General features: G+C 37.0%; 1 protein-coding gene across 3 annotated transcripts; it reads left to right on the forward strand.

Annotated features, from left to right (window-relative positions):
* The first annotated feature begins 5,036 nt into the window (after positions 1–5,036).
* Positions 5,037–8,292, forward strand: LOC141717817 (tubby-like F-box protein 5). 3 transcript variants are annotated; one of them, XM_074520022.1, is made up of 5 exons: positions 5,037–5,340; positions 5,691–6,056; positions 6,140–6,227; positions 7,212–7,379; positions 7,478–8,292. In XM_074520022.1, the coding sequence occupies exons 2-5, from the start codon at positions 5,715–5,717 to the stop codon at positions 8,071–8,073; spliced, it is 1,194 nt and encodes a 397-aa protein (XP_074376123.1). In that variant the 5' UTR covers positions 5,037–5,340; positions 5,691–5,714; the 3' UTR covers positions 8,074–8,292. The 3 variants fall into 3 exon arrangements, with proteins under 3 accessions (XP_074376123.1, XP_074376122.1, XP_074376124.1); XM_074520021.1 differs by having other exon boundaries at positions 5,040–5,340; positions 7,212–7,341; positions 7,428–8,292; XM_074520023.1 differs by lacking the exons at positions 5,037–5,340; positions 6,140–6,227 and having other exon boundaries at positions 5,881–6,056; positions 7,212–7,341; positions 7,428–8,292.
* Positions 8,293–23,506: the final 15,214 nt, after the last annotated feature.

The raw sequence follows: 23,506 nt of genomic DNA on the forward strand, positions 1-23,506 counted from the left end.
GACAACTGGGGTATTTTAGTACTTGCACAACTTAAACATAATTACATCCAATTTCACTCTTATTTACCCGGCATTTTTACCCCCAATTACCTATCGATTGAAACCCTAATTACTTGTTATTGAAATTGGCATCAATTGAAAGCGTAAAATGAGGGGAAAAGTAAGATTTGTGGACGATGAAGCTCCCGATTACAGTGTAGTACCAGGATTTGCATTCATCCAAGCTTTCGATGTACGACAATTACACTTCTCTACCATGATTACTTAAGAAAAAGTGTGTGACTTGGATGAAGAAGACAACTGTTGGGTATATACTGATTAAACATGAGCACAATATATACACACACAGAGTTTTTACCGTTCAAAAACAAAATGCCAACTTTACCCTTCAACCCATTAACGTTAACGGTCAATTTTGACGGAAGGGATGCAATGTGAAACGGGTTTCAAAATTAAGGGGTGCATTATGCAATTTATGAAAACAGATAAACAACTTTGAATTTCAGCCGAAGTAAAGGGTGCAATCTGCAATTTACTCTTAAAAATTTGAAAAGGTAGTTAAAGCGGTTAAGGTACCATTATTACAATAAAAAAGTCTCATCTTTGTTATATTTGAATATTTACAAACGCATGCTTGAAGAACATCTGAAGATTGGGACATTTTGATTGACCGGAGAAATTTAAGCTTTGTAGCTTGATAATAATAAATGCTAGCTGAAGACGCTTGATTTGACGAACCAGTGTTGCAAAAGATATTCTTAGTCCCCAGACTGTATGAAGATCTAAATGACTGTCTGTGGATGAAGCATGCTCCTATACATAATGTTAAAAGCAGGAGGAATCGTGTTGGTATCTTTTAACTGCAAAAGGTCTGAAAACTGTTGATGCATTTCTTGGAAAAGTTTCTCCTTATTTGCTTTGCATTGATTATCAGCTGATAATCCAATAGTAGTCCAGCCACCAATGATCAAGCTATATTTCGCAGGGTCATTTATAGGATCAGAATTTTAAATTCTCGTTCCAACTACCTCAACTGTCAAATTCCTTGTGCTGTCAGCAGGGAACCAGTGTAATTAAATGGAGTTGGAGGCGAGTCTTGAAAATCAGTTTTAAAACCCTTTTGTAAAAAAGATAATGAGCTTTAGTACTCCGATATATGGTGGCATAAATGTGATGGTTCCATTAGCACACAATGGACGAGAAAGGAATCCATATCGGCTGAAAGAAGTAGGTCCATGTTCACTTTTAAGGTAACATTTGCTGGTCATTTTGGAGTAGTTAGGCTCTTGAGCTTTTTCTTGTGACTCCCAGCATTGTTGGGTTCTACAGTGCCTGGGATTCCTTTTATGCAATAATGTGGTTTTAACTTTTGTTGTCTACTGATATTTGGGGCGTCCATAAGCCTAATAGCCATGAAATTGTATCGACCTGCCATTTGGTTCGAGTGAACTAGAACTTCTGTGGTCTAATTATGTGCAATTAGAACTGTAGAGGTGGTTAAGAATTTTGTGCCAACCGTATCGATCTCCTCTCCTGTGAAATTGTGACCATCTATGGCACAGACTAGCTGAGAGTGCCTTCCTATTTCCGAAAGTAATATTCAGAAGTATCCTGCAATGTGCAAAGTGTAAACAAGAAAGTACTTCAACAGATAATTCTCATGTAGCAGTATCAATCAGTAAAATGATCCTACTAACTTTTGTAAGAACGCGGAACACATATATTTTCATAGATTGTATGTGCATCTACTTACATAGAGGCTTTCCCTTATTTACGCAGACTCACCAAAGAGCAATGTTTATTCACCCACTGGCCTTTGGAAAATAAATGGAGTTCCCAGTATTGGCTTATTGAAAGGTTTATCAGAAACAGTAGCTCTGAGCTAAAAAAAATTATACAGCATAATGTTCCCCTTTGTCCCTGTCACATTGAAGCTAACCATGTAAGTGTATGACTGCATTTGGGTGCTGCCAATCTGAACTGGAAACTGAGTTCTACTAGCCGGTCCAACAGTCCAACCATTCCAGAACTGTTTCAGCTCATGCCTAATGGAGATAAAGAAGAAGCATCAACTTTTTAAATTGATAGCATTCTCTGAAACTAAGTTAATAAAAGTATACAAAACATAAACTCAGTACCCAGGAATAGAAAAGTTATGTTGTCTATAATTGTAAACATTGATTTGAACGCTGTGACCTTCCCAAGCATAGACAAGGTAAGATAAGTACTTGCAGAAAACATTGATCTGTTACGAGAAATAATAATTTACCCAAGACAAGCTCAGTTAGCTCTTGCAGATTAATATATGCTTATTTGAATTGTTGGGTTTGGCTGAGGTGAGCACATTTAAAATTTTGAATTTCATTGGCTACGACATTAAGAAAAAGGCATTAGGCCATAAAACAGAAATATGAAGATGCGGTTCAAATTATTGAGTTTGTAGTTTGTACTTTGTAGGATTCAGATATGCATTGTATAACCAATTCTTAAGCACATTCACAACACTAATCACTAAAGACACTCCATATATATAGTCCAAACAATAAACCAACATATAGATGTGCGATTGGTAACTTACCAACATAAATATTGGAATGCAGAAGAAGAACTAATGTAGCACCAATACATTTTCATTTTTCAAATGTTTTTACTGTAAGCCTTAAAATGGTAATTAGGTTCTACATGTATATCATGTTGTATAAAACTAATGTGATACTCCATCATAGACATGTTACATAGATAGATAGATTCAATGCAAAAGAAGCTAGCTAGGATACGAGCACGTTCAAAGGATCCAGATCGAGTAGGATTGCAGAAATCAAGCTGGTGAATAATGATAAGATCTCCCATGCTACTTTTTATCTTATAGGTTAATAAATGAATGATGACAAGTAAATACAATAGAAGCAGCAGAGCATGCATATGGGACGGCTGCAAAACTCTCTGCCACTCCGAAAACATGGAGGGAAGGGTTGGTGACAGAGTCGCAGCATAGGGGTTGCTGCTGTTGCTGCATGAAGGGGTGTGTCAGGTCAGGTGTTGTTTGAAGAACAAATTGAACCATGACATTATTATGACAATGTTTGCGTTTAAAATACAAGAATATCTCTTTGGCGTTATCGCTAATTAAACTAAAATTTCTAGATCCGCCATCTTAATCTCATGACTTGTGATTGTATCACATTTCCCTTTAAAAACATCCTCAACTCACTGCATGCAGTTCCAGAACTTCGCTACACTCAGTCCCCAACTCCCCGTAGCGATGGATGGGTTCGTTTTAATAAAAGAATTGTAGCCTAAATACTGGGCATTTACTTTTAGTGGAGAACCGACTGGCGATCATTTTTAGACTCGAATCTATAAAGACTTTTATTGCACTTGTATTGCTTTATTATAGATTCAATTTGGATACCGAAACTAATAACTTAATGAAAATATAAAATCCGGTTCACGTGGGTTCATGATATGGAATTCAAAAAAGTCTGAGTATTTCTTTGACAATACAATTTGAATCTCGTATATACTTCCTGGTCTTGGTTTCAAAGTAGCGTCAGTGGTGCAATGCAGTAGGGGTGACCGTGTGCCGTTTTCGGCTCGGTTTCCGGATAAAACCGGAATCGCAATTAAATATGTTCAGTTTTTAAAATCGAAAATCGTAATCGCCGGTTCGGATTCGGATTCACGTTCGGTTTAAAAAATCCCGGTTCGACTATAATCAGCTCGATTTCGGTTACAAAACCAACAATTATAAAAAATGAAAAGTAATATACAAATGTGACTTTTTTAATTATGATTTTTATTTTTTAATCGAAATTTTAACAAACGAGACTCAGTTGTGATGTTGCATATTGCTGCCAAGACTCAGTTATGAACATATGATGTTGCATTTTGCAACCAAGGTGCAAAGGCAAGGTTAATTTTAAAAAGGCAGTAACATAAACAACAGCCATTTATATCTTGGTAGGGAAAGTGATTCACTTGTGTATTCTTGAACCGGAAAGTCATTCCCTATATACTGTTTTGCATTTTGGAATGGCAAGAGTATATAATTCTATACTCAAACAGTTTAACACATATGATAGATTAAGGATTTAAAGCAAGCATAGATTAATATAAATGATTGCAGCCATATCCAAAATCTTTAACAAAATGTCGAACATATGTATTATTTTTCAAAAAATTATTTAGATAATATATAAAATTACATGTAATATATATTACTTAATTAGTTTTTAATAACCGGTTCGGTTCGATTTTTATCGGTTCGGGTGTGACGTATAACCGGAACCCAACCATTTAAATCGGATCGATTTTTAATTTTTTGGCTTCGGTTTCGAATTGATTTTATCCGAATCGGTTTTCTTCGGGTTTTCCCGATTTCAGTTCAGTTTCGATTCTAATTCAGTTTTTTACTCAGCCCTAGTGTTAGTGTAATGTAATGCTCTAAAGGCAATTTAAAATCATTTAAATGTTTTTTCAATCCTTATATTTTACTCATATAATATCGATATATTACATATTCATTCACAAAATTACACTACTATTACTTTTTGTGTTATATTTTTTTAGTTCGTAGTAACCGTATCTTTTAAATCTAACCATAATACAAATAATATATTAATTTGATATATTAAAAATCTAAATATTATTGATATAAAAATGTTGACTTTCATTATTTTACTTTGAATTTCAATGATAAAATAACCTTTTTTTGTTAATTTTAATTGGTTATGATTTGAGATCACTGTCCGCATTATAAATTTAAAATATGATTAGATATGTACGTCAAGTTATTTGCACCTAAATTTTTTAGTTTAAAGATCGTTGAGACTGCGAAAATTTTTAAACACATTTTTTTATAATTTTTGTTGGGAACCGGTATCCGTTATGTATTTACTTCTAGATTGTGGTAATTTTGTTGATTCATTCGCATAAATAAAATGAAGTGACTGATAATGCGTATGCATAAAATAAAATGAATAAAAAATAAAACTGAAACAGTGGGAGTGGGACTAGTATATTAGACGGCTACGATTTCGAAAACTCATCAAGCCACACAAAAAGTTAAAAAGGCGCGGGGGCTAAACATATCAGTGTGCGTGCCTATTGTGATCATTTCGAGAAACTTCACGCCGGTTAACCCCCTCCGTCGTCGCGGCGGCGTTGGTGGTGGTTTACCGGTTACCTTTTTCTCCGGCTGCACCTCTAACTCTTAACATGCTTCACATTTCATAACTTTTCCCTGCTTCTCCAATCTTTAATATATAAAATCATATTATTATTTTAAACAATTCGAGATCTGATCAAATTTATTCAATTTTTCACGCTCTTCTTGTACAGGTATCTCTTCATTCTATGTCATTTTCATTTATATTATAAACATTTGTTTTTTTAATTTATTTTTGTATTTTATCATGCTTAGCATTTTTTTTTATTTGGCATTGTGATATAATTCAAATTCATATGATCTGGTCTAGTGTTTGAATTACATTGTTGGTGGTGGATCTGAGTTTGCAGCTGGTGATTATTATAACTAGTCGTGTTTTCTATTTTTCGATAAATGAGGAGAATCTTTTATTAAAGGAAATTGCTAAATGGAAATGAATTTGTATGCTAAGTTAGTTATTTTAGTTTTCGAAATTCGATTATCTGATTTTGTTATATTGTTTGTACATTTTTATGTGTTGAAGGGAAGTACATTGACATCGAGTAAGATGTCTCTCAAGTTCCTTGTACGAGAACTGCGAAAGCTAAAATATGGGATTGGGGGGAAGATTCGGGGAAAAGGGAAGCATTGGCGTAACCGTGCACGCTCACATATTGCACCTATTGAAGCCCCGTTGGAACAGACTGAGCAGGGTAAATGGGCGGATATGCCTCCTGAATTGCTTTTAGATATAATTAGAAGGGTTGAAGAGAGTGAGACGTCGTGGCCTGCCAGAAATGCTGTTGTTTGTTGTGCATCAGTGTGTAAGTCGTGGAGGGATGTTACTAAGGAGATTGTTAAGACTCCGGAAGAATGTGGAAGACTTACGTTTCCCGTTTCATTGAAGCAGGTAATGGTTTATTATTGCTTTTGTAGCTCTAGTTGTACCCCATCATGTTCTCGTTGTGTTAATTTTTTCTTTTCTGCAAGTAGCCTGGTCCTCGTAATGATCCAATCCAGTGCTTTATCAGAAGAGATAGAACATCTTCCATTTTTCGCTTGTACAGCGGTCTAGCCCCATGTAAGTCGGGTTTCTCAATTGAACTTACCTTTTTTTATTTATATTTAAAATCAATGAAGATGGATAGGTTGTGCCGACTATCTTGCAGATTCGCCTGATATCAGAGGTGTATAGCTCTTGTTGGTAATGGTGTATGTGGATGATTTACCTAATTATCTTGAAGTCTATTAGTTAAACCGATCTTGTGCATTAATCATTTATTTCCATTAAGTCATGGAAATTTAATAACATTCATGCTATTTCAGGATAAGCTATATTTCCATGCCATTTATTGAATCATTTTATTTATAGTTGTCAAGCTTTTATACTAGGATTGGAAGGTCTTGACCATATGTAGCAGCTCTGGTTACTTTTTCTATTTCCCAGGATTTTTTTATGCATTATTAAATTAAGTGCAGTGGTAGTTTGCAGCAGATCCTCTCTTTTAAAAGTTTATATTCTACACAATTCTTTGTAATCGGACGGACAGGCCAAGTTTTAACTCCAGGAAATTTAAACCGTTTAAATGAGACTCTTTCGAAGTAGTTTAATGTTAGGTCAGAGTCCAAGGTATACTTGCTTAGTCACTTGCCATGTTACAGGACTCTAAGCTAGCCATTGCTGCACATCCTTTGTGTTGATAGGTGTAATATCTGTTAGCGTCAAAGAATCTATTGTTGATTAAAGAAGCAGTTTGACCAAGTGTATTGGGACAAGGTTTGGGACTTAGACGCTGATAAGCCAATAATTATATATATATATATGACACATACTTATAAAAGTAAAATTAAAGCTCTCTATTCCTTCTAAAAAGTATTCATATGATCATATCTATGCATTAAAGATGAAAACTTTAATATTTTATCACCATTGACTATCGACTTTGTGTCATGACATCAACAATTGTGTGTACTCGTAATAGTTTTTTGCTCGAGTATTTGATTAAGCACCTTATGTTATGCACATATGAAAAAAATCTAATTAGTTAGAGTACATAAATGACAGCTGAGGACGGGAATGATAAGCTATTGTTAGCAGCCAAAAAGATCAGGAGAGCGACCTGCACAGAATTTGTAATATCTTTGGTTTCCGACAATTTTTCGCAATCCAGCAGCACATATATTGGCAAATTGAGGCAAGTTGTCAATTACAATAAAAAAGTCTTTGCGTTAGGTAACATACTTCTGTATTTTAATATACTTTTCTGATTGTTGATATCAGGTCAAATTTTATGGGCACTAAGTTCAAGATATATGACAACCAATCTTCAGATGATGCAGCTGCTCAATCTAAAGGTAAGCTGGGTTGGAGACTGCATACAACTGCATGTAACTACCACACTGCCACCATTTCCTATGAGCTTAATGTCCTCCGCACAAGAGGGCCTAGGAGAATGAATTGCGATATGCATTCAATTCCTATCTCCTCCGTTCAGGAAGGAGGCACAGCCCCAACACCAATATCACTACCAAACTCTGTTGCCAAAACATCTTCTTCATTAGTCTCAAAAAGAAAAGCACAGCCAGCCAGAGACTGTAGCCCCTCTAAATTTCCTTCTACAAAAGTCCCTTCTTTTGAGGAGTCGATGATTCTTAAAAATAAATCCCCTAGATGGCATGAGCAGTTACAATGCTGGTGCCTTAATTTTAAAGGCCGTGTGACTGTAGCTTCTGTAAAGAATTTTCAGCTCGTCGCAGCCGTTGATCCTTCACACAATGTATCAGAAGCCGAGCAAGAGAGAGTTATTTTACAGTTTGGGAAAATTGGAAGAGACATATTCACCATGGATTATTCCTACCCGATATCTGCATTCCAAGCCTTTGCTATTTGCTTGAGCAGCTTTGACACCAAACCCGCATGTGAATGAATGTTATTCATATGAATGCATAGAGCACGTATGCTTAGCTGCTTCCTCAAAACCTTGAGCTTATACTCTAACGTTGTACATTGTAATGATTATGAAGATCTTACAAGTAGAGGACAGTTGCTTAAGAAAGTGGTTATCTCCATCAGAATTTTTGTAGCTGGATAGCTTTCTTACACACATCTTGTTTTGGTGTTATCTGTTATCTATCATTATCATCAATCCACTATATATTATCTATGAAATGGAGAGACATGGGGAAAAGAGGGGGTCAAGACAGTCATTTTTTTACGAGTCTTTATACAAAGATAAAATAACCGAGTTAGTCTTGCCTAATATTAAAATTTTGGTTGATTTATTTAATAAATCTAAATTTTCGAACAATTTATAAAAGTCTAGTTTTCAAATCTTGTTAATCACATCAAAAATTATTTTTTATATCAATTTTTTTAAACTAGATATATGTTACAGTCAGGGTTAGCGAGGGAAGATAAAGATCCGGCAAAATGCACATTTACTATTTCACATCCTTGACCAATAATGCTCATATTATACCCAAAATTTGGCATCAGATCAAAACGGATTGAAAACGAGTCAATTGGAATAAAATTGGATCAAAAGAATGAAGGGTTAATTTGTAGGCTCTAATGTGCTAAAGGAGGACGCGTCCTCTATATATATGAATGCGCCCAATATTAATTGGACAGTGTAATTTGGATCGTTTATAGTCAACGTTGTCAACTTAAGGGATTTGGGACGCGTCCGGCTCTCAGGGCGCGCCTAGCATAGGTGAGGTTAACAAGATTGCTTGTCCACATGACATGTTTGCAATGCAGGGAAAATGTGTGCATTTCACGGGGGGAGGACGCGTCCTGTCTTTGAGGGATGCATATTTTGGATGGTTGGGATTGTCCTCGTATAGGATAAGGCAAGCATGGAAAGGAGAATGAGGATTTTTTTACTAATGTATTTTTTGCAGGTACTCCTTGAAGAATTCCCTCCTTGAGTCGGTCAAGGAAGGGGATGTCCGTGAAAAGCTTGAAGGCCTCCAGGGGTACACCTGATGATTGCAGGCCTCCTTCTGTATTCAACGGGTGTCCTCGTTGGGGATGCGGGGTTATCATTGATGTGTGCTTTAGGAACTCTGTTCTTGTATTCAACGGATGTCCTCGTTGGAGAACTTTGGAGTCGGCCTGCACTTTGCACCCAAGAGCTTGGGATCACCTGTCCTATTATCTGGTGGGTTATCCTCATTCGGGGGACAGGGACGCGTCCGACATTTGGGGTGAACCGTGGCTATACATGCGTCCGTAAATCAAGGGAGATAGCTTTAGCGGAGTGTCATCCTTGCGCAGGGAGATGCACAATCCGTGAAATCCTACGATTACGGACGAGCCTTGGGCCTTCACGGTTGGGTCTCATAGTTGGACATTCATAAAGCTAGCGGAAGATGGATTCTGGAAGGATTTCTACAGGGCCTAGGAATATGAAGTCTAAGCCTATTAGATTTCTAGCTCCCCAAGAACTACGTCAGGCTTGATCCCTATATAAAGGGTACGTAGGCACATTGAGAGGGGTAAGAAGTTGAGAGCTGAAAAGGAGCCACCACTTTCTTTAATCAATCTCAGCCACCAATTAACATATACCACCACACACCGCTTGATTTTCCGGTAAAGAATCACTGTCATAGATCTTAATTCCGGCGAGAAATCTCAAACTTTGTTGTTACCAGATTCCTCCGTCAACAAATTGGCGCTAGAAGGAGGGGTGCTGATTAAGATCATAGTCTTGGGAGGAAAAGATGTCTTACAATCATGATGGAAGTTCTTATGATGGAAGTGATAGCAGGTCTGAAGGAGAGGGAGAGGGAGGCTACACTCGCCATGAACCCTACGTGCGCAGAAACATAGTAGATCCTCCGAGAGCTCCAGATGTGGGAGGAACACCTCCAGTTCTCATCAGCAATGCTGATATCTTGGAGCAGTTGTATTGCATGGGGGATACTTTGAACAACTTCCACTCGAGGCTGAGCACGGCGGAGCGTCGCAAAACGAGGAGGGGTCATCGTTTTTCCCGCCTTGGCCACGCTGTGGGGAAAGTACCCGTGGTTGAGGGAGATGCCCAGGATGCCTGTGGCCAGGCCCGCGGAGAAAACCTGCGAATCACTCTACAGCGCTTGGAATACTCTGATGATGTAGAGCCTATTGTGGAGCTTATCAACGAGGATATTGACGGAAGAGAAATGCCTCTTATCGGAAATCAGGTTGTTCCGCACCCACATAGGTATGGGCATACAATGGACGAGCGCCGTCGTGCAGAAAATATTCAGAATCAAGATGAGGAAAGAAGAGATTTTTCAACTCTAAAAAGAAGACTTGGCATAAGGTTGGAAGACGACGATTTGAGAATGTTGCTGCTAGAATGACAAAAGGAAGGAAATGGTGGAGAAGCGAGGCCCCGTGATACAACACGTGTGTGTTAGGACGTTAACACGCGCTAATAATACACGCAAGTATTCGCGTTCACAATTAGTATAAGATTTAGATCAAATTCATTCACACAGAGACTCTTTGGTTAATTTAAGAATATGCACCTATGCAACAATGACATGGTTCTTATCCAATGCTAAGACAAATAACAAATTGAGATTATTTATAACTAAGAATTAAACTAACAATTATAACTAAGAGAACAAGAATGGTTGAATCAATATATATGACAAACATGGGATCCTAACTTCATTAAATACTTCGTTCAATAGCTTTTTTTGTTCTTAACCTTAGCATGTAATGGTGATGACACTAATTAGATAACACGAAACTAGTAAACGCCAACTTTCGTTGTACGAATACCCTACTACCAAGCATTCACAAAAGAGATAGAAGTTGAATATACACCAATTATGCTTAGTCTTTATATGTCTATAAGAATTGAAAATATAACGGTTTAATGCACAAGTTATCTATCGTGATTATATAAGGCAAGTAAGATGGTTAAAATTACCTATGAATCATGCATAACAATAACACATGAACCTATGCTAGCATGGCAAGTTCTAAACCCTTAAATTCACTTTCGCTTCATTAAGAATTAACACACTATCTTATAAGTTCGCGACACTCATAAAACGAATAAGCACAACCAATACTAGGTTATCATACAATCACCACACACTAAGGTATCGAAATAAATTAATTAAAGAAATCCATAAATAAATCCGCTAGAACCCCATGATAACGATTAGCCCATAATCGGACTCATCATCAACGTGGGTTTCAATGAAAGCATGGTATAATAAACGTAGTCTTTATACTGAATAAATAATAAAACCAAGTATGAAACAAAAGTAAGGTTCACGAATAAGAAAACTAGCATCCAAGTTACAACTTCGAACAAAGATTCACAAGTACAAACAAGATCTTCTTCGTCTTTGTTGAATCGTGCTAACACGGTCTTCTTACGGCTCTCCTTGTGCTCTGGTGTATCCGTCTCTCTAGAATACATCCTTTATTTAAGTATATATAGCAGCCTGTGCAAGATAGAAGTCCTCCAATTGTAAATCAACTAGAATTAGGATTCTGGAATCCCGACCCGGAGCGGTCGCACGCTTCATCAGCGCGGGCGTGCTGGCTTTTTGACAAATGGGCGCGGGCGCGCCGTGCTTTTGGAAAAACTTTTGAATTTCTTTAATTCCTCCTGCAATCGAGTTGGCTTCCAGAGCTTTATTCTTTGGACATCATCCTAACACCATATTAGCACCAAAATAATGCTAATTCACCTGATTTTTAGAATAATGCCTAAAATGCAAAAATACTAGATAACACATTAAAACACCAACAACTTGAGCACATTTACACCAATTCGAAGCTTTATAGAGCGTAATAAAGTGTCATAAATGCCACTCAACACACCCCCAAACTTGAACCGATGCTTGTTCTCAAGCATAAACAGACTCAAAGAACAAGAAATAAAAATGCAATAATGCAACTAAATGAATGCAACGATCCCCAATAGAATAACTAAACCAATCAACAAGTAACATTTCAACAAATGCAATTATTCGTATAAGATCAATCAAACCTCACAAATCAATCTACAAACCAGAGACGTGCGTGTGTGTAACTGTTTACAAATATATTATCGCCACTAGATCAATAATCATGACTCATTATTCATCAAATCAATCACAAGGTTATAAACAGAATAAAAGCTAGACTCAAAATAACTTATAACACTTCAATTCTTATATTGGAGTTTTATATGGATTCATGCTTTTATTCAAACACAACAACACACTTATGCTTAATTGATCGTGCAATAAGTGAGGTCCATAAATGAATAATACAATAGTACCCATGTAGCGAGCGTTAGATTAGCGGATCCCACACTATAAAAGCCTTAGGTCACTAGGCACAAAGTCCCCTAAGAACCTAATAACTCGAGTACTAAAGAGCCCACTCGTGATCAATTATACATAACAATCATTTTTTTTCCTCTTTTTCTCTCTCTTTTTTTTCTTTTTCTTTTTTCACAATTTCTGAACGAGTGCGTTTCGCTCCATCTCATTTAAACCTAAACTACTCATATAAATATGAGCCGACTACTAGCCATTTGACACCTAGCCAACACAACTAGCAATGCAATCCCATTTTTCTCCAATTTCTAAAAATCCGTGTTATATTATTATTAAGAGAATATCCTAAATTCTAAATATAAACAAGTGATTAAACCTCGACAAATAAACAAACCATGACCATGATCTAGTACTTTAGCAACCTATAAGTCTTAGTGAAATACAGTTGTCTCTAGCATGCAAATCAATTCGATAAGACTTAACATCACTAAATACGACATCACTATACTAACATCAATATCACAAGTCAATCGGAAAAAATTATCTACAAGATCATGTTATTATGCAAATGCATGAACTATATGAACAGACTACTATAAAAACTACCAAAAATAAAAAAAAAGCTACATGAAAAAATATACAACTATATGAACTAAACTATCATGAATATGCAAACTATATGCGACTCATACAAAACATATTCCTCTAACTACTACCCCCAAACTTAAAATATTCAATGTCATCAGTGAAGGTAATAGTAAGGAATCATGCATACCTAATCCGAATCAGGATCCTCACCCTCAACGAGTGGAGTGTCAGGCGTATCTGGAGGTGAATACATGGAGTCCTCACCAAATACTGGCCATTGGATGTCAACACCTGTGGCTCTGAAAGCCATCCTCAATGCCTAGGTGAGATAACGTATAAACCTGCTGTGGATGTCATGCATCGCATCCATCCTCCTAGACAGACGCTGTTAGTCCCTAATAATGCAACAAGAATTACAAAAGGGGGGTTGAATGGAATTCTTGAACCTTTTTCAAAAATATAAAATGTTCTAACTTAAAATATATATGACAGTGTTTTGATTTGCAAAGTGCGGAATAACAAGTCAAATATAAATCAAAACACAGATTAATAAAAACACAAGTCTTTAAAACTTTCTGGTGGATTAGAAAGTATCCACCAAATATATATATATATATATATATATATATATATATCGAGAGAACTCTGTGAAGCTTGAATAGCTCACAGCTGCTTACAAATAAGAACAACTAAACTTACAGAGAAATCCTAAGGATACAATTTACAAATGTTTCTCTGAGAATTTTTTGCTTAGTCTTCTCGTTGTTCTAATTGCTACTCTTAGTTTATATATATCACCAAGATTACACAGTAATAAGACAAGATAATAAAACAAAACCTATCAAGTCTAATACTATGCTACTTCATTACTCTATTCTAGCATCTTTGAATATCTTCATAATAGCATGGAAATGGAAATGCTTCTTTGTTCTCAAAAACCCAGTTGAATGGGCTTCCACATTCCTTTTGCATACACTCGACGCATGTGACTGTGTTGTCACTGTCAACAGATGTTTGAATTGATTATCCGTCAGATACATGATCATCCGTCGGGTTGCCTTATTGATCATCCGTCGAGTATCTTTGTTGATCATCCGTCGAGTAGCTTTGTTGATCATCCGTCGGGTAGCTATTTGGCACCTGACTTCATTTCATTTATACAGAATTACAAGACATCATTTATGTACAATTAATCAACCTATTCTGCAGATCTAATTAAAGTCAACATGACTTATATGATACTACATAATCTAAACAAAGGTGTCTACAGAAATGTACTTATTATTACATAAGTTACTCACTCGATGGATGTCAAATCCTTATCCGTCGGGACTATATTGAGTCATCCGTCGGGACAATATTTGCTTATCCGTCGAGTGCTATATTTTTCACTAAGTTAAATCTACTAAGGTATTTTGTTAATGAGATCATCAAGTCCACAACATATACACAACAATCTCCCCCAATTTATGTCTACTAGAATTGTATCCATAAATTAAAAGAAACTTGATGATAACAAAACACCCTAAAAAATACAAATTTAAATGGAAATAGATAAAACTGTAAAGTGCTTCAATTAACAAAACGTACAAAGATTTGCTCACAGTCATTTTCAAGGTGTTCCTCTAGCCTGAGCAGATTAATCTATTTCCTTGAAGATCTGGATCTCTTTCCAAGCTTTCTTTTGTTTTCTTCTATCTGATTTCGGAGCTGTCTGTGGAATTCCAGTTCATCAGATTTTGAGAGATTTAGCATTTCTTGCATTTCCAAAAGAGTCTCATTGCTAGAGATGCTCAATTGGTCTTCTAATATGAAGAATCTTCTAACTCCTTTATCATCCATGAATTCTATCAGCCAGTAGGGCCTTAGATGCACTCTAGTTCCTGTGTACGGAATAGTTAGAGTCTTTGGGAGTGTATCTTTGGCTCTAATACTCCTCAGTTCTTCAATCTTCTTTAGAACAAGTCTTCTAGCTGTCACATTGAATCCAAAGTTCTTCTTGAAGGATGAATAAACCTCTATCAGCACATATTGGCTTTTTTGAAGGATCCTGTGAAGTGGCCATTGTATCTCTTTTCCTCCCTTGTACTTGAATACTAACCTTTCAGGTAGATTCCTGTAAGCATCAATCTCTCTAACTTCTTCCAGTTCATCTAGATAGAGGTTTAAATCTGAGAATTCCTTGATGTCACGGATGTACATGATGTCTCCCTTATTGACTTTGGTTTGAGCTTTGGTTAGAGACTTGGATCTGAGAGTTGATGGCTTCACTTTCTTGACTGCTCTTGTCTTTGTCTTCTTTGGCTTCATGAAGTGAGGTAGATTGAGTTCAGGTATTGGTAGACTATCCCAGTCTATTGGCTCATCCTTTGGAATGATAGGTTTACCATGAAAATTCTTGGTTGGATCTATCTTGAATTCTTCATGTGCCACAGAGGGCATGGATGTTTGAGTTGTTGTAGAACTAGACTCTTTGGGAAAGTACCCTTCCATCTCCTCATCACTGAAATCCAACTTTCTCTTTATTCTTTGCTTGTACCTTGGCTTCTTTGTCTGTGGAGGTTCATTTTGCATTACCTGATCTTGAGATTCAACTGTTTCAGATGGTTGTACAGAAACTTGTTGGGTAGGTTTCACAGCTTGTAGCTTGGTCAAGATAGTAACTTGCTCCTTCTTTTGTTTGACCTTTTTAGCATCTAGAGCAGCTAGCTTCTTTTCTTGCTTCAATCTTACCTTTTCTTCTCTCTTTGCTTCAGCAAATTGAGGGTGTCCAGCCACCACACAAATTTCTTTACCATTCCTGAAAACTTTAGCAATTCTTCTTTTCAATGCTGAATCAACTGGATCCTTGTAGAATGCTATGGACCTGGCCAACAGCTTCTTTTCATCAGGATTTGGTGTCTCATACATTATGTCCAAGGGGTTCTTTAGTGAAGATTTTGGATAGTTCACCCTTGGCTTCAAAATTAGCTTAGCCTTTGGAGACTTGATGCAGGATGGTTGTCCTCTTTCCAGATTCTTCATGCTCATTTCATTCACAGATATTTGCCTGAATTGAGAGTGATGAATGGCTGATTTTTCTGGATTCTTTACTAACTCAAATCTCTTTTGTATATCCTTATCAATTTTCTCCCAGTTGATTGGACTCAACTGCTTCTTCTCAGCTGCTCTCAATATGGCTGCTGCTTCATTTATGAGATCAATACTGTTTGTTGTTGGTGGCTTGCAATTATAGGCACAATTATTTTACTGACTTGAATGTTAAGCTGTTTCTCCCCCTCACTTGATCCTTTCTCCCCCTTTTTGTTATCATCAAGTTGTGTGGGAGGGAGTTGAGCTACCATTAGTTGTTGGAGGAATGCAGTTTGAGCTTTTTGATTGTTTAGTATCTTGGCCATTGACTTCTCTACTGCAGATAGTCTTGAATCCATGGCCTCAATTTTCCTGTTTAGATCAGCCTCCTTCCTTAGTTTGTGAGCAATTTCAGTCATGGTGGTTGCAGGGAGTCTAGCATCCATCCTTTCTATAACATCCTGCTTGACTTCAGAAATTTCCTGCTTGATGGCATCCACACTCTGACTATTTTGGAGGGCTTGAATCTTATGCAGCTGGAGTGCTTCAAGATGTGCTTTGAGTAGTTGCTTTGTGCTAGGATTGGAAGATGCCTGAATGGCTGCTTGGGTGACATGAATCAGCTTGAAAAGTGTTGATTGGAGATGTGAGTATGAGCATTCTTTTGTGAACATCCAGGCAGGAATATCTGCATCTCCCCCTATGTCCATGCTATCTTCCTCATCATCACCACCATTATCCCCAAAAGAAGTCTCATCCAGTTCTAAATCACTGCCAATATTGGAAGACATAGCAGTGATTGCATCCTTTGCTCTTTGTAAAGATTGTGTTGTATGCACCAAGTTCATCAATCTTTCAGCCTCCTCATTGCCCTGTACAACTAGAGTTTGGTAAGATGTCACAGGGTGAGTAAATATCTCAGCATCCAGGGAAATGGAATCTATAACAGCTTGATATTCTTGCTGAAATCGCCTTTTCCTTTTTGTATCATTGACACTCACTGACTCACTTGCAATGGTTTCCACCCTTATCACTCCTGTACCTGCATTTCTCTCTTGATCTCTCTTTGTTGCATCAAGGTCTCACCTTGGCTCCCCACCCTCACACCCTCACCTTTACCATCTAAGGTAGGACTCCTCACACTCACTTTTGCCAATCCTGAAGAAATAGATTGCATTTGTTCACTCTTTTCCTCTCCTTTTCCTGGGAGCAACCCATAATCTCACTCATTTCACTCCCTTCCCTCAATCCTAGGAGTGATTACACTACCACTAAGTCTTCTGCACTTGTAATAATTGAAGAAATTTGAAGCTGTGCAGAGACACTCGACGGATAATGGATATCCGTCGGGTTAGCAGTTTGACTATCCGATGGATAACTGCTGTTAAGCTTATCTGTCGGGATACAATCACTACTCGACGGATAAACAATATCCATCAAGAGAGTAGAAATAAATGAGTTTGGAGTGGAGACTATTGTAGACTCTGTGCAGATTGATGAAAGTTTTGGCACGGATGTCTCAACAGTCTTAGAAAGAAATGGCAAGTGAGCCAACAAATCATCTAAAAGATGATGCTCACTTGCTTGGATTTTTGGCTTCTCCAAGAGAGTTAAAGATGAAGAATTTGGAAGTAATGTGTTTATCATGTCAACATCCGAGGAGTGTGTGGGAGAGTTTGGTGTTTCAGGGGCTTCAATTTTTAGAGATTTTGGCTGTGACTCCACAGTGCAGTGACTGTGTCTTTAGCACTAGTTTGCATAGTGTGTGAACCCTGTGTATCCCCAAGGGTCTTTGGTTTCTTTTTTCTAGTATAGGTTTGGGGTGAGCTTGTGTCCCTTACCCTTTTGACCTCTGCTCTTGGTTGAGAGCTTTGTTCAATAGTCATTACTTTTGGGAGGATGCAACTAGCAATGAGCTTATATCCTTATTAAGCACTGCAGTTTGTTGGGAAACTGCAGTGTCGCTAGGCTGGGAAACACTCGCCTCTCCAACCTTATTCTTAGGGTTTCTTTGATGTTCACCCTGTCCCTCACCTTTATTACCCACCTTCACACACTCCCCTCTTTAGGTTTGATGGATTTTACAACTGGCATCTTTTGAGAGACACCAGAGGGGGCTTTCTTTGTCTTGTTTTTTGAAATTTTGGATTTGGCAGCTTGGGTAGGAAACTGTTGGGTCAATGACACAGTTTCCATAGCTACACTAGAATGCAAAGAAGTGTGTGAGATTGGAAGAGTAGAGATAGATGAACTTACCTCACTTACCTGAGGTGCCTCCATAACAGGAAAATAGAAAAGTGGCACCTCTTTGTGATGGTTTGCCCTGTTCAAATCTGCAATGATTCTCCTTTCTTGAACCCAACAATCTAATTTGTTGGTTGGGTTCTCAAGCACAATATCCTCAGAGAGGTGGTTAGCAATCATCATTAAAAATCTAGCATAGTAAACATTTTTACCCCTCTTATTTTGCTCCCCTAACTTAAACCCCAACTCAATTATAACAAGATCACTAAAGTTGAAAAATTTATCAGTTACAAGAATGTAAAACATGTTAAGCATAGAGATATTAACTGAATCAAAATTACTGATTTTACCAGAAAATACCTTAGTAACTACATCACATAAATAACTTCATTCCTTCCTAAGACCCAACCTCCTAATTTCACTTATTTAGAAGTAGAGAGTGCATAGCCCATGTAGTTAAGCATATTAACAATGTCAGTGTCTGTGTGTGGTGAAGTTACTGTATTATCAGGAATTTTGAAACATGCTTTAATAATGTCACTATTAACACAGAATTCCTTACCCTTAATAGTGAAAGTGATAGTCTTATCAGCTGAGTTGTATATTACAGTCGTCTACATCTCTTCAACAACTTCACAGTATATGGTGGGTGATTCCAGCATGGCATAGTTTAGTTTGCAGTTCTTTACAAAATCCATCATCTTGTGGTAGTCGCCAGACTGTTGAATCCCCTTGTTCACAAGAGTAGTGAAGTTTTTTTTCTCATAGATAAATCCAGTTTGAGACATTATCTTGACGACTGGTGCCATTGTTAGAGAGTAAAAACTTGCAGAGAGAGAGAGTAAGTGCTTTTAAGAAAGAGAGAAGTTAGAACAGATGATTTGAGAATAATAAAAGAAAAGCAATGAAAATGAATTATGCTTTTATACTATCTCAAAAATAACTGTCAAAAATAATAAAGTAAAATAAAGTGACCAATAAGAATTGCCCAAAATAGCCGTTTAAAAATAAACTGTAAAAATTTCATCAATTATCCGTCGTGTTATGCTTACAAACTGTAAATATACTCGATGGATAATGTTCAGAGAATCAACGGCTAAAAATAAGACAATTCGATGGATGAGGATAAATCAGTTATCCGTCGAGACATAAAATATTCTAGAAAAATAATTGATTTTATTAACAAATAGTATACCGACGGATGATCAAACTCGATGGATAATGATCATCCGTCGAGATGTAAATTTTGACTTAGCCAAAATTTCATCCAAGACTGAAAAATCAATTAAATTTCTGGCTTCATTACAACTTGAAAAATATCTATAAATATTCAAGAGTAATTTAGCATACCTAACTCACTTACCAACCTTGAAAAGGTGGATTCATCCAGTGGCTTAGTAAATATATCTGCAAGCTGCTTTTCACTTGGAATAAAATGTAGTTCAACAGTACCATTCATTACATGTTCCCTTATGAAGTGGTACTTGATGTATATGTGCTTTGTTCTTGAATGTTGTACTGGATTTTCAGTGATGACAATTGCACTTGTGTTATCACAGAAACTAGGAATTCTTTCCACTTGCAGACCATAGTCTAGCAATTGGTTTCTCATCCACAAAATCTGTGCACAGCAACTGCCAGCAGCAATATATTCAGCTTCAGCTGTAGAAGTAGAAACTGAATTTTGCTTTTTACTGAACCAGGACACAAGCTTGTTTCCCATAAATTGACAGGTTCCTGTTGTACTTTTTCTATCAATTCTACAACCTGTATAATCTGCATCTGATTAACCAGTTAGATCAAAACCAGAATCTCTAGGGTACCAAATGCCAAGTTTTGGTGTTCCCTTGAGATATTTGAAAATTCTCTTAATAGCTACTAAGTGAGATTCTCTAGGATCAGCCTGATATCTATCACAAAGACATGTAGCAAATATTATATCTGGCCTACTAGCTGTTAAGTACAGAAGTGAGCCAACCATGCCTCTATAACTTGAAATATCCACAGACTTTTCAGTAGTATTTAATTCAAGCTTAGTTGCAGTGGCCATGGGAGTTTTTACAGATGTGCAATTCATTAGATCAAACTTCTTTAAAAGATCATAAATATATTTAGTTTGACTAATGAATATTCCATCATTAACTTGCTTAACTTGCAAACCAAGAAAGTAAGTTAGTTCTCCCATCATGCTCATTTCATACTTACTTTGCATCAATTTGGCAAATGTTTTGCAAAGTTTCTCATCTGTAGAGCCAAAAATAATGTCATCTACATAAATTTGAACAAGTATACTAGAGCCATTAATATTTCTAAAGAATAAAGTTTTGTCTATGGTACCTCTAGTGAAGTGATTCTCTAAAAGAAACTTTGACAAAGTGTCATACCATGCTCTAGGTGCTTGCTTCAGTCCATAAAATGCTTTCAAAAGATAGTAGACATATTCTAGGAAATTTGGATCTTCAAAACCAGGAGGCTGACTGACATAGACTTCCTCCTCCAAATCTCCATTCAAAAAGGCACTTTTGACATTCATTTGATAGACCTTGAAATTGGCATGGGTTGCATAGGCTAAGAAGATTCTGATGGCTTCAAGTCTTGCAACAGGAGCAAATGATTCATTAAAATCTATTCCTTCTTGTTGACAATAGCCCTTAGCAACCAATCTAGCTTTGTTCCTGACTACTATGCCATTTTCATCCATCTTGTTTCTGAATACCCATTTGGTGTCTATTGGATTCTTCCCTTTAGGCTTGGGCATCAGCTTCCATACCTTATTCCTTTCAAATTGGCTTAGCTCCTCCTGCATAGCTAAAATCCAATCAGGATCCAACAAAGCTTCTTCTACCTTCTTCGGTTCTTCCTTAGAGAGGAAGCTGCTATATAGGCATTCTTCTTGAGTTGCTCTCCTTGTTTGAACTCTAGAAGATACATCACCAATGATGAGCTCAAAGGTGATCCTTTGTCCATTTCCTTTGTTGAGGTAGATTAGCTCTAGATGAAGAGGCCTCATTGTTGTCTTGATGTGTGATTGAGTTTTGATTATTAGAAACCCCCCCTGAATTAATGGATCTTTGATTTGAGAAAGGGGAACTTTCTGTAAGTGATCTATTCTAACTTCCAGCTTCTTTTGATGATCCGACGGATGGTGAATTTTGAGTACCGACGGACGAAGCTAGTTGTCTCCCGATGGATAAAGCAGATTGTCTCCCGACGGATGAAACATTTTGCAACTCGACAGATGTTGAATTTTGTGCTTCATTGTTAGTGGATTTTTCTGCATTATCCTTTGATACTATTTCTTGATCACTTTCATCATCACTGTCATCACTAACCATCTCCACATTGTCAAATTTGAGGCTCTCATGGTAATCTCCATCTTGCAGTCCTTCAATCTTTTTATCATCAAACATAACATGTATTGATTCCACAACAATGTTGGTTCTCAGATTGTAGACTCTGTATGCTTTACCAACAACATATCCAACAAAAATTCCTTTCATCTGCTTTAGCATCAAACTTCCCATTCTGATCAGTTTGATTTCTCAAGATATATCATTTGCAGCCAAAGACATGAAGAAAGTTTAGAGTTGGATTCTTGTTCTTGAACAATTGATAGGGAGTCATGCATTTTGCTTGATTAATCAGAGAAATATTCTGAGTATAGCATGCAGTATTTACAGCTTCAGCCCAGAAATATGTTGGTAACTTAGACTCTTCAAGAATTGTTCTTGCAGCTTCAATAAGTGATCTATTCTTTCTTTCTACTACTCCATTTTGTTGTGGAGTTCTTGCTGCTGAAAACTCATGCAAAATCCCATTTTCTTCATAAAATACTCTCATGACAGAATTCTTGAACTCAGTTTCATTGTCACTCCTGATTCTTCTAACTTTGAAATCAGGATGATTGTTGACTTGCCTTATGTGATTGATGATGATTTCACTAGCCTCATCTTTGGACTTAAGGAAATATGCCCAGGAGGACTTTGAGAAATCATCTACAATTACTAGGTAAAATCTTTTCCTTAAAATGGACAACACATTGACTGGTCCAAACAAATTCATGTGTAGCAGTTGCAGAGGTTCTTCAATTGTTTAATCAAGCTTCTTTCCGAATGATGCTTTAATTTGCTTTCCATTTTGGCAAGCATCACACAGTCCCTCCTTAGAAAACTCCACTTGAGGAATACCTATAACCAGTTCTTTCTTTACAAGTTCATTCATGGTCTTGAAGTTTAGATGGGATAGCTTCTTGTGCCATAACCAACTTTCATCTTGACTTGCTTTACTTAGAAGACAAGTAACATATTCTGTATTTGATGAGTTGAAGTCAACTAAGTACATATTTCCTTTTCTCACTCCAGTGAGAACCACTTTGTTGCTCCTCTTGTTTGTCACAACACAGGCTTCTGAGGTGAAGGTTACTGAATTGCCTTTGTCACACAGCTGGCTAATACTCAACAAACTGTGCTTGAGACCATCCACTAAGGCAACCTCCTCAATGATGACATTGTCTTTTGAAATCAAGTCATATCCCACAGTATAACCCTTGCTGTCATCTCCAAAAGTAATACTTGGGCCAACTCTCTCTTTGAACTCTGTGAGCAGGGTAGAATCACCAGTCATGTGTCTTGAACAACCACTATCCAAGTACCATAGATTCTTTCCATTTCCCTGCACACATTAAAATCAAATCAAGTTGATTTTGGTATCCAAGTTTCATTGGAACCAGCCTTGTTAGCTTTCTTTTTCTGTTTCTTAGGTTTTATCTCATTTGACTTGGGGATATCAGATTCATCCTTAGTCATTTGAGTTGAACCTTTGAAACCATTCATTACAACAGAATTATCATGCATATTTTGATTAACAGGAAATGACATGCTATTAGTAAACATGTTATTCCAATAGGGCATGCTAAATGGCATTTGAGGCATACTAAATGCAGCATAATAAGGATTAGGTGCAAATGGCATATTAGCAAATTGTGCATTCGTATTCTGTGTAGACATAGCATTCATAGGCATAGAAGGCATGGCATTCATGTTGGGAAAAGAAGGTGGCACAGATATGAAAGTAGGTATGGCAGTTTTGTAGTTAACATGCAGATGATTTACACTACCACACTTAACACAGATTTTTCTTGGAGCATATTTATCAGGTGTGTAGTTGTTATGCTTTTTA

Source organism: Apium graveolens, chromosome 4 (assembly GCF_009905375.1).
Source record: "Apium graveolens cultivar Ventura chromosome 4, ASM990537v1, whole genome shotgun sequence".
In the NCBI taxonomy this organism is placed as follows: domain Eukaryota; kingdom Viridiplantae; phylum Streptophyta; class Magnoliopsida; order Apiales; family Apiaceae; genus Apium; species Apium graveolens.

What these genes read in the sequence shown, in the direction of transcription:
- LOC141717817 (XM_074520021.1), top strand. Translation starts at nt 5,715, where the DNA reads ATGTCTCTCAAGTTCCTTGTACGAGAACTGCGAAAGCTAAAATATGGG. An exon ending in TTCCCGTTTCATTGAAGCAG is followed by an intron (nt 6,057 to 6,139) that starts GTAATGGTTTAT and finishes TTCTGCAAGTAG; the next exon opens with CCTGGTCCTCGTAATGATCC. An exon ending in ACATATATTGGCAAATTGAG is followed by an intron (nt 7,342 to 7,427) that starts GCAAGTTGTCAA and finishes TGTTGATATCAG; the next exon opens with GTCAAATTTTATGGGCACTA.